The sequence below is a fragment of the Melanaphis sacchari genome, unplaced genomic scaffold (assembly GCF_002803265.2).
Source record: "Melanaphis sacchari strain LSU unplaced genomic scaffold, SCAv2.0 Contig4_pilon_pilon, whole genome shotgun sequence".
Taxonomy (NCBI): domain Eukaryota; kingdom Metazoa; phylum Arthropoda; class Insecta; order Hemiptera; family Aphididae; genus Melanaphis; species Melanaphis sacchari.
In genome coordinates this window covers 10,297,632-10,315,671 of record NW_020271335.1, presented here as the reverse complement: position 1 = coordinate 10,315,671, position 18,040 = coordinate 10,297,632, and the positions used below count along the sequence as shown (strand labels likewise).

Sequence of the window (18,040 nt, the reverse complement as noted above, 5' to 3'; positions counted from 1 at the left end):
ACCTCGATAAAATCCATTTGTGGTAATCGGCCGACGACTGCAGGACCCGCAAGTGATGCAAGCAACCCTATCAATGGATTAATAGTGGGTAGATACACACACATATATATATACAAAAATTATATTATTATTTACATACATGGTTTAATAGTGCACATATTAAACGTCCAATTCGTGTTTTTTGTTGTTTTTTTTCATCATTAGGTATATTCATTTGAGGGCGGTGGAAGGGGCCGCTGACTCGCGGGTGCAACCGACCAAGACGCATACCCGTATTGCAGTCCTCGTGTACAGCGGTAGCGGCGGCGGTCGCGTCTATATAAGAAGGTGAGCACGATAAGTGAAGTGTCTCAGTGTCTTTCATTAAGCCCATACGAAACAACTTCAAACGTTGCCGAAAACTCATATACACAGTGTTTACTGTTGAGATCAAAACCGCTGTAGATATCCGACGAAAATGGTAAGCGGATATTAGAGTTTTTTATTGTTTTTTTATTATTTATTTTTTATTAGTATTATAATTATTATTATTTTTGTTTTTCTTGTCGTTCAAATTTTATCGAACAGACTTTTGAATCGTTGCGTCGCCGACGTTCCGGAACGTTCGACGACATTAGTCACGATTTTCTTCGTCTTTTTTATCGCGCGCTTTCCATTTAGGAAAATTGTCATTTCCCGGGACGACGGTTACGTCTTACACTAAAACCGTCGCTAATCGATTTGACCGTTCGTCGTCTGCAATGGACAATATTATGTATTATACGTACATACACAATATATACATTTAACGCTGCACATCTGCGGTTTTCACTTCCTTTTCGATTCGTTGTTTCTGTAAATCCATTTTTATGAATACTGCAGATGAAGGAGAGTAAAATAAAACACGTATACATAATAAATTTCTTACATAATATTTTCTCCAAACTTAAGTAAAAATCATTGATTCTACACGAGTGAACGAACCCCATAGAAAAGGTATAATACATATACATATTTTATGTTGATGACAGTCGCTACACATTATATTAACAGCTTGTCATATAGGTACACATACATGTGCATGTGTAACAAATCGCTAATAATTGCGGTGGACACCGTGAGCGTATTGAGTGTATACACCATCACATCACATTAAATCTAAAAGATTTATACATTCTATAGATGTCGTGGGAACATGTAAAATTATGAAAGGTTTTCGGTTAAGAGTTAAACTATCTTAGAAAATATTGTTTAAATTCGGAGTATACCAATGTTATTGAAATTAAATATATAAAACAAATTCCAATAGATCAAAAAAAAGTTCGTTATTATATTCTATAATGATGATAAAATTCTAAAAAATCAAGTTTTTCATTAGTTCAACTAACTTCCAAACAATATAAAATAAAAGGCTTAGTTATACGTGAACATTTTTTCATATATTATATAGGCATAATTAATATTTGATATAATATATTTCATTATGTGTGATTTCAATTTTATCGTATACAATAATGTTTAAATTATTTTATTTATTTTACTATCTATTTCTACTTCATCTCTACAACAAAAAATTGTTTAATCTTTAATATTAAAATATGTTGTCTGAGATCTAAGTAAATGTAAAAAAATTAATATAATCTTAAATCAGAGCATAAATATTTACACCAAGAAGTATGAATATCTTCAACAATTCAAGAAAAGTGAATATACTTCAACATTATTAAAAATATATTGTAGTCGAAATATTTATATAGGTACTTATTAATTTGATTGATAATTTCTGGCATATAAGTGTAGAACTAGAACAGTAAAGTGCAAGTTTTAACTTTTACATTAATTACTTATATTATTTAATAAATATAAGGAATGTAGATTTAAAAATATTCCATTTCTAAATTTTATATATATTTTAAAAACTTGGTATTCAATTTTGATAAGCAAATTTTTTTGTTTTAAATCATAAAATTTATTTTTTGATGGGAAATAATTTAAAAATTATGAAATATTAATATCTTTTTTATTTTTTTTCTTGTAAAAACAATATATATATATATATATATATGGTAGATATAAATGTATACATATTTAATAGTTTTGTTTAAAGAAGAAAACCTTTAACTAAAAGTAAACCTATAATGAGAATCAAAATAATATTGTATTTAAGTGAAAATTGCTTTGCGTGACACAAATATTTTTGTGGTTAACAAATTAGGATGTAATCAAATAAAACAGTATTTTTTGTTTCATGATTATGGGTGTAACCTTAAAAAAGAATTCTCTTTTCTTTTACTACGACTTATTTTTGGTTTAGTTTTTATTTTATATAAAGACAAAAAGACAACTTATAAAATGGGTGTATATATATATATATAATATTTAGATATTACACTTAACTATAAAATAATTATAATAATCATTGTATTTATATATAATATTAGTATAAAAATACTCAATAAAATGTTTAATAAGTACCTTGGTAAACATAAATATTTAAATATTTAATAATTCACAATTTCATAATACAAATCTATCACGCTATCAACATAAAAAATTTTATTAGTTGTCAATGGTCTATACTATAGTCTATAGTCAATGGAATAATAAATAAGTAATTATTTTTTTCCAATACTCAGTAGTTTTTATTTATAAGTGATGGGCCTAAATATTTAAAGTTTGACGAGTGATTATATATTATAATAATATTTCATAAATAGTTGTATAGGAAAAATAATAAAAGATAAGAGTACTTTTTACAGAGAATTAATGGGCTGTAATAAAAAATAGCTCAGTAGCTTAGTGTATTCTTTTTTTGACGATCGCATTCGAATGTCTATGTTTAGTAGATATTGAGTATATATGTAAATAAAATGTGTAGAATATAATTTGAGAAATTGTGTTACACTATTACGAGTTTTATGTTATATATTATGACAATTGACTGTTTAAGATTTTTGATACACAAATACCTCAAAATAGTGGCGTGTGTATCGATAAACGATATGAATAATAAATTATTAAAATCACTTATAATAGGTTAGGTACCTATCTTCTTATTCATCCAATTCAACTATACTTAATATGAGTGATCCAAAGTCATTTGCGTTATTGTGTGATAGTAATTTAAACAGACATGATTTGTTTCGCAACAATAAAATAGTTATATGTATATTAGGTTTCATTAAAATGCAAAAACAACAAATAAAAAAAAGTTGCTTATTCATCTACGATAAGCCACACAAAAGCATAATGGGTGTGAAATATTTTTTTTCATCTACCATGTATTGCAGTATTAAAATTTAAAATACTCGTATATTGGGTTTCAACAGGAGTTTTATGCTATATACATGATAATACGTACTTTTAAGATCGAAAGTATATAATAGATGAAAACAATCCCGTTATATCGGGCTTTAAAAAAGAAATACAGCAGTGATGAGGATTACAAATACGTATGTTAGGTCTTAATAATATATAATATGATAGCTGACAGGTGACAGAAATAATAGTGTGAATAATATTATATATAATTCATAAAATATTTACAATGGAATATAAAATTATATTGGTACATATTACTTAATGTATTTTTTTTTAGTTGTAATACTTTGGAGTTGAGTAGTATTAATTATATTTTTAACTAGGTACAAACATATAGAATTAAAAGTGTTTCTCAATTATGACATTTTATGTAATACCTATGCGTTTTATAAAAAAAAGAGTTTTTTTATATTTTTTTTTATTTAAAAATAATTTAAAACTCCTCCATAAAAACTTTTTTATGATTGATTTCGGATTATATAAAGATTATTGATTATATTTTAAGGTTAAGAGTGAAGAATAATATATTGTCGTTATAGTTAAAAATATTATTCAAATTATTTTAATAGCATGAATTACATAATTAAATTAACTAATATTTCCGATTAAACCCTAAAGAATCATTATTACCTAATACATTAAAAATTAAATGTGTTAACTTGCAAAAATATTATTATATTAAAAAATTTGAACATCTTTCATAAAAAACAAATTTTATTATTGGACTAAAATAATAAAAATACAGTAAAATTATGATAAAAATTATTTTTAGATTTAATTAGGTTTGGTAAGGTATAATATTGTATTTTATTAGGTAGGATAGTGGCAGTTTTCTGATAAGCTCTAAAATTAATTATATGTATATGAAAATGAAAATACATTTATTTATAGCATTGAAAATTAAAATAGCAACATTTTAATACTCCATAATAATTTTTTTTAATATTGTTATATAATATCCGTATAATTTGTATTTATTTAGCCTTAAATAAAGAAATTGCAATTTAGTTTTAAAGAGTGAGGAAGAATTTAAAAATAGGTCAGATGCATTAAAAAATGTGTTTATATTTGTTCATTGGTAATCAAATATCACAATGTCAGTTCAATGAGTACTTACTACTTATCATAATGAGTAATTATCAATTGATTATCAAAAGAAAAATAGTAAACAATAAGCAAGTATTAAATGTTTTAGAATACTTATAAGGTTTTGTAAATATTAAAATTAAAAATACAGTTGAAATTTAATACATTTATAATGATTATTATTTATTAGGTTATTGCTTAACAGAAATTATGTTAATTTTGTCATACAATATTTTAAACAAAACGAGTACTTAATCAATTTATCAAGATACGTTTATTCAAATACCTACCTAAGGTATATTATTTAAATTAAATTGAAATTCTGTCTAACATAAAGTATTAGTGTTTCTCTAAATAGGTAGCAATATCATATAATATCCAAAATTATCTTATAATATGATTATCAACCATCAACTAATTACTATAATATCAGTGACAACTATCACATACCTAAAAAGGTGCTCAAGCATCTCTTTCATAATTGAAATGGATGGGTTGGAACCATTAGATCTCGGAAATCTAGACCCTATTATCAACTCACAAGACTCTTATTTTTTTAATAAACTGGTATTTAAAGCTAAGGAATGAGAGTAATAGATATAATAGTGAATAATAAAATGTATTCACTCATACTTAGATTTAGTACATAATATGTGTGAATTGAATGCATTTAAAAGTCCAAAAGTTTTTATAAGATAAATTCTAAAAAAATTAAAAACCACTTTAAATGTCGGTAGATTAAAATTTTTTTATGAAATGAATATTTTTTAGGTTACCCATAATACTGGAAGGGGTACCTACTAGATTTTTAAATGATTGCCTGTAAAATTTTTCTAGATAGCCGTCACTGTATCAAGTAATAAGTATTCAAGTACCTTGTTATTTATTATAACTTCTAATTAATGAAGGTAATCTGATTATTTTATTATTTTCCATTTTCATTGCAATATTTTTAAATTCACTTAAGCATATTTATAAATAGGTTTATAATGCAAAAATAAAAAACAGAATAGTAATATAGTAATATACATGATATTCTTTATTTTCATTAAATTATTTAGAATGGCTTTATATTATTGAATTACCCGATTACATGATATATAATATGCATATATAATATATTATATTTAGGAAATGGGCACATATTGTGTGAAATATTTTTAGTTATACACTTTAATTTTATAAACTAAGAAGTATTTTAATTGAAATTATATCGATGACAATAAATTCTCCTCTATAAAATGAATTGGGAGTGTACCTACTGATGAAAATGACATAATATAGGGTGTTGTCTATAGACTATATTTAGGGACATAAAGTTTATTAGGCTTTTTTCAGGGTTAGTGTCAAGGCAATTAATAAAACAGTACCTAGAAGAAAATTGAGAAGTGTAAATAGAATGTAGGTAACCACATAATATTTATTATGATTTACGAGATATCATGATGTATCGAGGTTATTAGGTTAATAATAACAATTATGCGTGTGTATTAGAAGGCATTTACTAAGACGGTTGAAAAAAAGAATACGTCACTAGCTGTGTGATTGCTATGTTACGGTATGTTGGGCATTTATCTTAAATTAATTTTTTTATAAAAAAAAAAATTAATTGTGCATGTGTATTTTATTGACTCCGTTGAAATATCATATTTCGGAAAAAATACCTATTAACTATTCATACTCTTTACCTTTATCGACTCCACAGAGTCTTAAATTTATAAAAACGGTAAAAATTAGCCATCAGCATATTAGATTGCTTTAATATTTCTCTGAATTTTTATTAAAATAATTTATTTATTAATATATAATATTATAATGTATTATTGTATTAGTATAATGAGTTCCGTTAACTATTGGTACCCGGAATTCTAGATTATAATAGTCAATAGTCTATATCGTGATTCAAATGATACATTTATTTATTTAAGCTTTAAATGGCTTTAGGGCCAAATAAATAAGTTATAATATTTTTAATATAGAAGCATTTTATTTAACGTAATGATTTATAGATTTATATTATGTATACATTTGAAAACTAATCAACTATATGGTCAACATTTTTAAATTTCATATAATTTTAAACTTGAGGCTTTGTAAAAATTGATAAGTAGTTAATATTAACTATTGTTTAAATGTAATTGGCGAAATCAATATCTGATGGAATCGGTATACACTCATTTTTTTACTACTGTTATGCTGCACTACTGCAGAATAAAGAATATTCAGAATAAATATCATTATGAAGAGACAATTTATTTTAGAAATAGTAGCTCTCATTGTTCCCACTCCACAAAAAAAAAAAATTACCAAAATTCTTCCCATAATATTTATATATTGTTATCAAGTGTTCGAATATAGATAGTAGAATTAAAAAAAAATTTTAATATAATATTTTATTCGCTCATCCAAAACGGTCGTGTTAAAATATTAATCAAAACAGCGTATCTTAAGTTTATGCAAGGATTTGTCGCATAAAAATGCTTCTATACAACTCCATATGTAATATTTATTATTTTTATCATCACGATCACGTCTTAATTCTTAGAAGTAAGACGGTGGCCTCCATGTAATTATCCACCTAGCCCAACGCCTATATCGTCCGGTATATTATGCCTCATTCGTACATACATTTATATTATATATTATACATACCTATAATATAAATGCCCTATTATAGTATAATATGTCTGACAATACCCATTTAACAATAATATTATAATTATGGTAATTGTTTCCATTAGAGATTTCTGTCGTTTCTCATTTTTATTATCACCGTTGTCCTTATATATTATCATATTTTTTTCATCATATCCGATGGAGAGAGAGAATATACCCACATACACCAATTTATACCTAATTTTGTTGCCGCTCCCGTCCGGTAGACGGTAGTTTGATTACGATATTAGATTTGTATTAAATATATATATATAGGCACTGTGTGTCGTATGACGGTTTCCTGCGTTCCAGGGTAATTCGCAATTGGGTTCTTCCATTTTAGTTATGGTGGGATTACGTTAACATTATGTCTTCCGTTCACTTCGACCGCGACGTCTCTTGTATATATCATTATCATTTGCCTTTCGTTTTCATAGATTTCAGTCGAACCATTTTCGGATCGCTAGTCATCTTACGACTCGACGACGACAATGACGACTACGTAAAAGTAAAATAAATAAAAATAATAATACTGGGTAATGATACAGAATGCAAAGACACGGTTTAACGCGTCACCGTCGTCAATAGTGGTACATGTGCAGAAAAAAAATCCATTTAATCATAAAAAAAAAAACATAATTAAGAAAAATAAGCAATTCAGATAAAAACAAAACGTATATTTTCAATCATTATTATTTTTATTTTCATAGGTTTTTAAATTTCAAATCGAACCTGTTTATCTTGCTTATTTAAAATAAAAATAATAATACCGTGTGTACAAAGACGATAGCAATAACGATAGACACCTATCTGTTTCCTGGTATACCTACACTGGGAATGATCGGTGACTTATAGCTTAATTATAGGTCTTTAATACATTTTCAAAATTTGTCACTGCACTGTAGTTATTTTACGTTTACTGTTAATTATTATTACTACATTATGGATGTATACTGTATATCTACCATTTTACAATCGAATAAAAATATTATTAATATTATCTACCAATCATAAATTAGTCATACATAATAATACTTACTCTTGAGTTCTGATAATTATAAAGTGAAATGAAGATTATGAATAATTATGTAACAGGCTAAAAAAATTATAATAATAGCATGTGTGTATAATAATATTTTCAAATATTATAGAAAATATTAATCAGTATATATTATTTTCATCTGAATTTACAATCAGCAAATAAGTTACGTCGATTGAAAGAAAAAAATATTTACAAAATGTTATTCGCTTTTGATATTTAAAAGACATAGTTTTAATAAAACCAATGCTGAAATATAATTTTTTTTCAAATCTTCTATTTGTTTCTAAAAAATACTCGTAGATTTTATATTTCTCCAGCTATCAATATACGATTAGTGATGATTGATTACCAATCATTTTTTATACATAATCTTTATCGATAATTTATTATTATCAATTGAATTTACTTCCTGCTTCTTTTATTTTTTTGCTGAAGAATTTTCATTCACGGAAGTTATGTACATTCGTATTTGTTTAAATCCAAATCAATTCCTTAAAAACGTCTAAATAAATTTAAATACTAGGAAATTTAAAAGATTAATGAAATCAAAACATTATCGAGTACATATATACGAGTAGATAGAATGTATATAAATAATAAAAATTATACCCCACTCCAAAAATAATCGAAATTTAACCAAATGTAATTCAGGTTATTATATAAATAGTAATCAAGTATAGAAAAACATAATAATTTACTTTTTGCATTCTAATATTTTCACTTGTAGTGAATTGAACATTTTGTTCGACATAATAATAATTATTAATATTATGTAAATATTTATTTTTAGCGTGAATGTATATCAGTTCATATTGGTCAAGCCGGTGTCCAGATCGGTAATGCGTGTTGGGAGTTATATTGCTTGGAACATGGCATTCAACCTGACGGACAAATGCCATCGGATAAGACGATTGGCGGTGGCGATGATAGTTTTAACACATTTTTCAGTGAGACCGGAGCTGGAAAACACGTTCCGAGAGCTGTGTTTGTCGATTTGGAGCCAACCGTTGTCGGTAAGCAATTTTTTCTCTACCTATAATATTAAACGTACTGAAAACTATCATCATAAACCAATTTGTAGTCAATAACCATATATGTTTTAAAATAAAGATAATAATTTATTTGTACTCCACAAACAGATTGTGTTTGATGAATCTTTATACTTGAATTATCAAAGTATTTAATCGTCCATGTTGATTTTTCAAACGTATGACACTCATTATTTCTAAAAGTTGTTCATTTTTTTTAAATAACTGTTATATATATATTCTCTCCAATTTAGTATTTCTAAATTGGTGGATTTTGAGTGAAAGGCGGTGTCGGTGGTGGCAAAAACTCTTGAAGAGTTGTAATGCCAATGAAGAAGAAGAAATTATATATATATATTTATATATAAAATTTATATTATTTGATTTATTCTCCAAACATGCTACCTTAATTTTTTTTGTTAATAATGAATTTATCCACTGATTTCTGGAATTTTTTCCTATACTCCACCCTAACTTTTTTGAATAGATAATCGTTTAGTTATCTAATCTATCTAACCATTTTTTTGGGCTTACTTTCCATCTTTTTCCTAATACATTTATGCCCATAGTCTCTCTTATTTCATCCGATTTACCTTTATTCATAATGTAACCGAACCATTTCATGCTATATTCACCTTCATTTGGGGCGATTGTAAACTTTCTCGATGGTACACTCTCCCGGGTCTACTCCAGTACTACCTGACGGAAACGTGTAAACTCTCCCGGATTTATTCCTGTACTACCTAACGGAAACATGTAAACTCTCCCGGGTCTAGTAAAAATCATAAAATAAATTTAATATACATTTAAGTTGCGTTTAAAAATAGTCAATCATAATATATAATAATAATAATAATAACAATATAAATTAATGTCTTTAGCTCCTATGAAAATGATATTATAGTCAAAATACAATAAAAAATAAAATTTCAAAAAATCCAATATACATTTAAGTTTCTTTTAAAAATAGTCAATAATAATAATATAAATTACAAATACAAAATATTTAATTATTTATTGAAATATATTTCAATTTGAAAATCCGTTAGAGCATTAATAAATATAAATAAAGATGGATGAGTACTTGAGAAATATGAATTTAAATGCGAATGGAACGACTCACTATAAAGTTGACCCGGGAGAGTTTACACATTTACTTCAGGTAAACATAATATTAACCCGGAAGAGTTTACACATTTACTTCAGGTAAACATAATATTAACCCAGGAGAGTTTACCATCGGGAGAGTTTACTATTTTTAAAAATCGGGAGAGTTTACCACCGCCCTTCATTTGGTATGCAATTCGTGCGGCACTTACACTACTCATAATGAATTAATTTCTTATTCTATCTTTCATTGTCACTCTACAGATCCAAATTAGCTTTCACATATCTGTTTTATTCATCTCTTCATCTATTTTACTGTCCACTACTTAATATTCCAATCCATAAAACATTGTGCTAGTTTTGCAGTTATAATATTTTATAAAATTTACCTTTTGATTTCAACGGAATTATTATTTGTTATTTTTATCACGTGCCTAAATATTTCTAAAAACTCCTTCCAAAATTGTATACAATGTCTACTGTTTTATACATACAAGCCCGTAGTTTCTTCGCTTCAAGCACTGTAATTTCCACTAAATACTAACGAATCGTAACGTATAACATAAAATATATAATTTATGTGATAAATCCTTACAAATCATCACCTATATGTTGTTGTTGTAGACGAAGTGCGTACCGGTACGTACAGACAATTATTTCATCCCGAACAGTTGATCACCGGCAAAGAGGACGCTGCCAACAACTATGCTCGTGGCCACTACACGATTGGTAAGGAAATTGTGGACATCGTGCTGGACCGGATCCGGAAGCTGTCTGATCAATGCACTGGGCTGCAGGGTTTCTTGGTATTCCACTCATTCGGCGGCGGTACCGGTTCCGGGTTCACGTCACTACTCATGGAACGGCTGAGCGTGGACTACGGGAAAAAGAGCAAGTTGGAGTTCTCCATTTACCCGGCGCCGCAGGTGTCCACGGCCGTGGTAGAGCCGTACAATTCCATATTGACCACACACACCACCCTCGAGCACTCGGACTGTTCGTTCATGGTAGATAATGAGGCTATCTATGATATATGCCGCCGAAACTTGGACATTGAACGACCTACGTATACCAACCTGAACCGATTGATCGGCCAGATCGTATCTTCCATTACGGCGTCGCTAAGATTTGACGGAGCGTTGAACGTCGACCTGACAGAATTTCAAGTAAAAATTATAATAAAATTAATGAATACCCTTAATACAATTTTAAAATTAAACCGAGATTGTCTTTTATTTATAATATATTAATTATTATCGTATCTAGAGTAGGTGCATACATTTTTTTCATCACCCTTAAACAAATATTTTTCTTTGATCTCTGACCATGAGTAAAGGTTTCTTGGGACTTGGACATGTAAACATAGACTTAATATAAATTAATGTATATTAACTGGATAGAAATCATGTTAGACCTTAAATTGTTCTAATTATTGTGAGAAATTATATACCTAAATACAAAACTTTTGAAAATAGACGATAAAATATTATGAATTTACAAATTTACTCAAATAATTGTATAATTTAAATCAAAAAATGATCATATTTTATCAATGGTATCAGCATGACTATTATAGAGTTCATATAGGTACCTAAACAAATTAATTTCCAGTTCAGTTTATATAATATTTAATTAAATTTTAAAATTTGCCATTGTTGTATTTACTGCGTATAAAATCGTAGTTTTATCGTTTTAATAATATAAATGTTGATACGAAGTATACAATAATACTGTTTTTATTCTTTTCTATGATAGGTTAGATAAACACAGACAATTTTACTTTCAGAATAGTCCATTAAAGTGAATAAAGAGTACCAATCATAAAATTAAAAAGTAAAAAATATTAATTAAGCCATAGAGGGTTATACCAAAGTTTTTTTTTAATATTATAATTTAGTAGAAAGTTATAAGCATTTTAAATTTACCAAAAACATACGACGATTATAATTCATAATAATCACCCCTTTAAAAATAAAGTATAAAAAGAATCCTTTAGAAAATAATCTTAATTTTAAAATTGATAATAGATTAATTTATTATATTATTAAAAAAAAAAATAATTAAATTAATTATTCTGAACGTGTAATTTGAAATAACGTTGTCTCAACAAAAACACCAACCGCATTCAAGTCTCGTAGAGTAATTAAAATAAGTTCTTGCACGTCATGCACGTATCATGAGTTCCAAGATTTGGCTATTCCCGTGCGTGAGTTATACCTATATATACGCAATCCATTATATTATGTTTTGCCAATTTTTATTTTTATCATCGATTGACGCTTTTGCTTTTCGGATTTCAAACAAAATATTTTGTGATGTACTATCTAAGCGTCGTTTTATACTTAGGTATCCATGTACTTCTTTATGGTTAACGGATAGATATAAGCAGTAGCGTGCTTATAATTTTTAAGGTTGAGGAAAACCGTTTGACCACATCAACCACTTTTAATTTACATTTTTTTTTTTTTTTTTTACTTAATAGTTGATAGAATGAATATTATTATTAAAAACGTTTTATTTCTCGATACTTATCTACCCATTTGTCCATTTTTGGCGTGAGCCAATGGTCTCAAAAAAGCCTACTTCGTCACTCATATATAAGCACACACATTATACTTACTTTCTATATCTAAGGCAATAATTTTGGTTTTCGACCGATGGGAGCGATTCCTCCTTCCATTTGATTAATTTATTTTAATATATAAATATTTAAAAATGATTTATGGCAATTATCATTATAAAAGTTTTAAAACAAAAATAAGAGTAAAATGCAATAATAAGTAGGTACACTTGAAAACAATTTAAAGTTCTGCCTTCGTTATATTATATGTGAAAATATAAAAACTTAGACAGTTATAAATTAATATTTTTCACTATATTATAACTTTAATTTTATAGAGTTAAATTTATTACTTGTTAATACTATTAACTTCTATCTTAACGTTATTTATTTTGACTATTAGAACTAACAGTGCCGTAGCCAGAATATTTTTTTGGGGGGGGCACCTCAAATTTTGTAACAATAGTTTTTTTACTGCACATATACTTTTTTTATGACTACTATTATATTAACAAACTATGGTTCCATTGATTCCCATACATTTAACATAACAATGTATAAATAATATTGTAATTGTAAAATGTTAACCATATATTAATGCATTAGTTAGTATACCTATATAAGTATATTAATAACATTATATCAATTGTATGTTTTGTAAACACAACATTTTGTTTTTTGTGGAAATATTATTTCTATTTACTAACAAGAATACAAGTTCATAACTTTTAACTTTTATAAAACATATTATATAAAACTAGTCTTAGTTGATAGAAAGGGGATAGTTAAAAATAAAGGAGATTGTGATGAACCTGAAAAAATATGTTAAATGATTAAAAACTCAACAAAATATTTCTTTATTTTATAATATAACAAATAGATTAAAAAAAAATGTAAATATTAAAAATAACAAATTATTCTTTGATATTATAATAAAGTAGTAACAATGACCAACTGATAAAATAAAATAACAACTTAGTTTTAAAATAAATTATCTACAGACATAATTTTTTTTAAATTATATTAGGTATCTACTATCTTGTATCTACTTACCTACTTATAATTTAAAATCTAGACGTCTCTCTTTTTTGTTTGCAAAAACATCAATTAATGAGTCTATGTCTAAATCTATATCTCTATGTACATTGAGTAGTGCTAGTCCATTAAGTCTATTTTCACTAGTTGATAACACTCCGTGAAAAAAGTGGCTTATTTTCCGACGGCACTATTTTAGTTAACACAAATACCACCAGGCACCGCCACAGTACTCGAAGGCCGGTTACGTTAATTATTATTTCCTATTAAGGTGCATTGAAAATGAATTTTATAATATAATAATATTGTTCAAATTTCATAATTGACATAATTCATATGAAATATGAATATATCATACTAGCAAGTTAAGACTAAACAAAATTTATGAACATTTTTAAATTTAAAGTATAAAAATAAGCCACTTTTTTTCTTTCAATCAAGTCGAGTGTTATCACCTTCTCTTCTCTACATCGTGGTCGGTATTTATTTTATCACCACAATCACAGATAAATCTTTAATCAGTTTAGGCCCGGTTTTTCAATCATATTTCGTGCATATCACTATTTAATATTAATTGATATTTTTGAAAACAAAATACAAATTTGAAATTACAAATAATTTATCGTTATTATGGATTTACTTTGAATTATATAAATATGTATATTAATGATATAATTTATAAAAATGTCTGTAGTGGCTCTGTACAAGATAATAGAATACTACGGATTTCGGGGGGGGGCACGTGCCCCCGGTGCCCCCCCCTTGGCTACGGCACTGAGAACTAACCTAATTCAATTAATTGTTTTCATTAAGTTTACCGTAATATTTATTTAATCTTCTTTCGAATTACTGATATTAACATTCCATTATAACTCGTAGATAATATAACAAAATTATTATTATTATTTCAATCTATAATTGTAATATGTATTCAAATCCCAAAAATGTACAATTATTTAATATTTAAAACATCATTTCATTTTCAATTAAAATACCTAAGGTGTGAAAATTGATACAACAATATCTCTTTGAAATTATTCTTACAAAAATTTAAAAATATCGTAAAACATGACTACAATTTTATTTAATTAGGAATTTTAAGTTAAAATTAGCCATACTCTGAATTATTCTAATGGTTTATTTGTATACCTAAAAGATTTATTGAAAATATTCAATTAAACTATATGCAGCGAAAGCAAGTTCTCTGTTATTTTTTTTATAATTTACTTTTAAAATAAAAACAGTTGGTTGTCCCTAAAAATTTGAATTTATTTTAGTTAAAATAATATTTACTAGTTACCAATACTTGTATATTGTATTATACTAAGAAAACATTTTATTTTATATTTATAGTTAAATTTTTCTAAGGATATTTTGGAAAATATTTATGAAATAAAATAATATGATGAATATTTTTATAATTTTTTATAGGTGAGGCTTGAAAGACTATAAATGTAACTATGGTGCTCATAATATTTCCTCTTAAAATTAAATTATTTATGAATTCTTCAAAATAAATTAATTTTTGAACTTATACGATATCAGTTCAAAATAAATAAATAATAATTAACATTGAACAGTAAAATAATGCAAGTGATCTACACATATTTAATACTAATACCAACGATATCATCATATAGATAATGATAACTTCATAAGACGTTTTGTAATTTTCACTAGTAAAAATTTTCTGTATTTATATAGATTTGTTATCAAATTATGAATTTATCTATTTCATTATGAGTAACGTTAATTATAAACTGTATTCAGTAAAAATGAATAGCATACATCTTAAGTACGAGGAACCACCTTTTTAGAAAATCGGTCAATATGATAGCTACGTATATACATCATCTAACTTTAAATTTCTTAAAAAAAAAATTGAAACAAGTCTTAAACATTTGAATAGAAAGGGGAGAGGGAGAAGGTAAAGCTCCAGTGGGTAATTATAAAAAAAATATATGTACAAATAATAATACAAATTGCGTGTACGTATCCGATTTGCTACAGACGAATCTGGTGCCGTATCCGCGTATCCACTTCCCGCTGGCCACCTACGCGCCGGTAATATCGGCCGAGAAGGCGTACCACGAACAGATGACCGTGTCCGAAATCACCAACGCCTGTTTCGAACCGGCCAACCAGATGGTCAAGTGCGATCCACGGCACGGCAAGTACATGGCGTGTTGCATGCTGTACAGGGGCGACGTGGTGCCGAAGGACGTGAACGCGGCCATCGCCACCATCAAAACGAAGAGGACCATTCAGTTCGTGGACTGGTGCCCGACCGGGTTCAAGGTCGGCATCAACTACCAACCGCCGACGGTGGTTCCGGGCGGCGATCTGGCCAAGGTGCAACGGGCCGTGTGCATGCTGTCGAATACGACGGCCATCGCCGAGGCCTGGGCTCGGCTCGACCATAAGTTCGACCTGATGTACGCGAAACGGGCTTTCGTCCACTGGTACGTGGGCGAGGGCATGGAAGAGGGCGAGTTTAGCGAGGCTCGCGAGGACCTGGCCGCGCTCGAGAAGGATTATGAGGAGGTAGCCACCGATTCGGCGGACGGCGACGACGGAGACGAATACTAACCATCACTCGCACCACCACCACCACCGCCGCCACCACCGTTTCAACGCCACGACGGACGACCGCCGTCGCCCGACCCCGCAGACTGCGATCTCTCTGGTCACAAACATTTCCGTCCTCAAGTCTCGTTCGTACGATGACAACAATCTGATAATAAATAATCAGTGCTCGAATTCGAAAAATAAAACAGTGGGGGGTGCTAAAATGAGACGTGAAAACAAAACTGGCGTCCATTGCAATGATTTAACTCAATGTAGATAACTCTCTGGGGGGAGGGGGGATATGCAATAAATGACATAAACTTTTTAGCACAATTGTTAATATTATATACTCCGATCGATATACACTGAGTACATTAAATTTGAATATGTATTAACATGACAAAATGTTAAACCTCAGACTCGACCGTTCAATATTTTGACCTCAAATGGTGAAAGTACTCGATTTCGAGACTGTTTATTCGTATCATTGGGAACATATTACCTATTATATATGTATCATTGATCTCAAGTCATGGTTTTTATCATTAATAAAATTCATAATTTACTAAATTTATCCGAGTTAATAAAGGACTGAAATAGTTACATAATATAAATAATATTATATCAATGTTGAATAATAAAATTTTCAAAAATATTTTTGCAAAAGAATGTACACCGTCCCCTCGTATTAATAAAATATATTATTAGAGTATTTTCACCCCTGTATACTTATCCACATAATTCGAGCTCTGAATATTAATACTGATATAAATCTTAGATATAAGTCATAATACATATAGGTATTATAACTTAACTCCAACGAGCTTCGGGCGCAGTCTGAATCGTCGAAATTGCTATTTTGAATTAAAATAATACTTATATCGTTTTTAATTCTGAAATTGGAATTAATTATTTAGATTAACACTTACCCGATCTGTATGTATACAATATTAATACATGAAGATTATTTTATAAAAGCTAATAATTAAATTATAATATTGTATTATAGGTACGTGTTGATCGGTGTCATAATGGATTGCAGGAATTTTTTATGGTGGAGGGGGTGGGTAGAGTTCATAATTATCACTAATCATTAAAAAAAAAATACTTAAAATTAATTTAGAATTTTTATGCTTTTCCATTGAAAATATTTCAAGAAGGTGGAATTCAATTCCCTACTCCCTATTTTCGTTCATTTTTATTACTATATAGCCCCATACGTGTTAAACAGAACGTTTACATTTTTTTTATTTCCGCGCGTATAACGACTAACATTAGGTACCCTTATACATTTTATGCGTTGTTTTTAAAATTTGTTCTTTTTAGTTTAATTTGTAACATTAACATTTAACTTATAACTTATTATTTATAATTAATGTTAACTAACGCATATATTAGAGTTTATAATATTATATATAGGTACATAAATATTTTTACAATAGTGTTATAAGTATTATATTATGTTATTGTAATGATTACAATTCGTTTGCAGACGGTTAATAATAATAATAATATAACAATAAATTTTATATTAAATATATAACGCTACTTATTCTTTTTGATAAAAACAAAAAATTGAACGAAATAATCCATTGTTTATTTTTGAATCCATTTCACCTGTTTACATCTTTTCGGTTAAGGAGAGTTATTGCTAACGTA

General features: G+C 27.7%; 1 protein-coding gene across 1 annotated transcript; it reads left to right on the top strand.

Moving 5' to 3' along the window:
• Positions 1-290: 290 nt before the first annotated feature.
• LOC112599184 (tubulin alpha-1C chain) lies at positions 291-17,313 on the top strand. The gene is made up of 4 exons (XM_025345996.1): positions 291-460; positions 8,874-9,096; positions 10,843-11,384; positions 15,824-17,313. The coding sequence occupies exons 1-4, from the start codon at positions 458-460 to the stop codon at positions 16,400-16,402; spliced, it is 1,347 nt and encodes a 448-aa protein (XP_025201781.1). The 5' UTR covers positions 291-457; the 3' UTR covers positions 16,403-17,313.
• Positions 17,314-18,040: the final 727 nt, after the last annotated feature.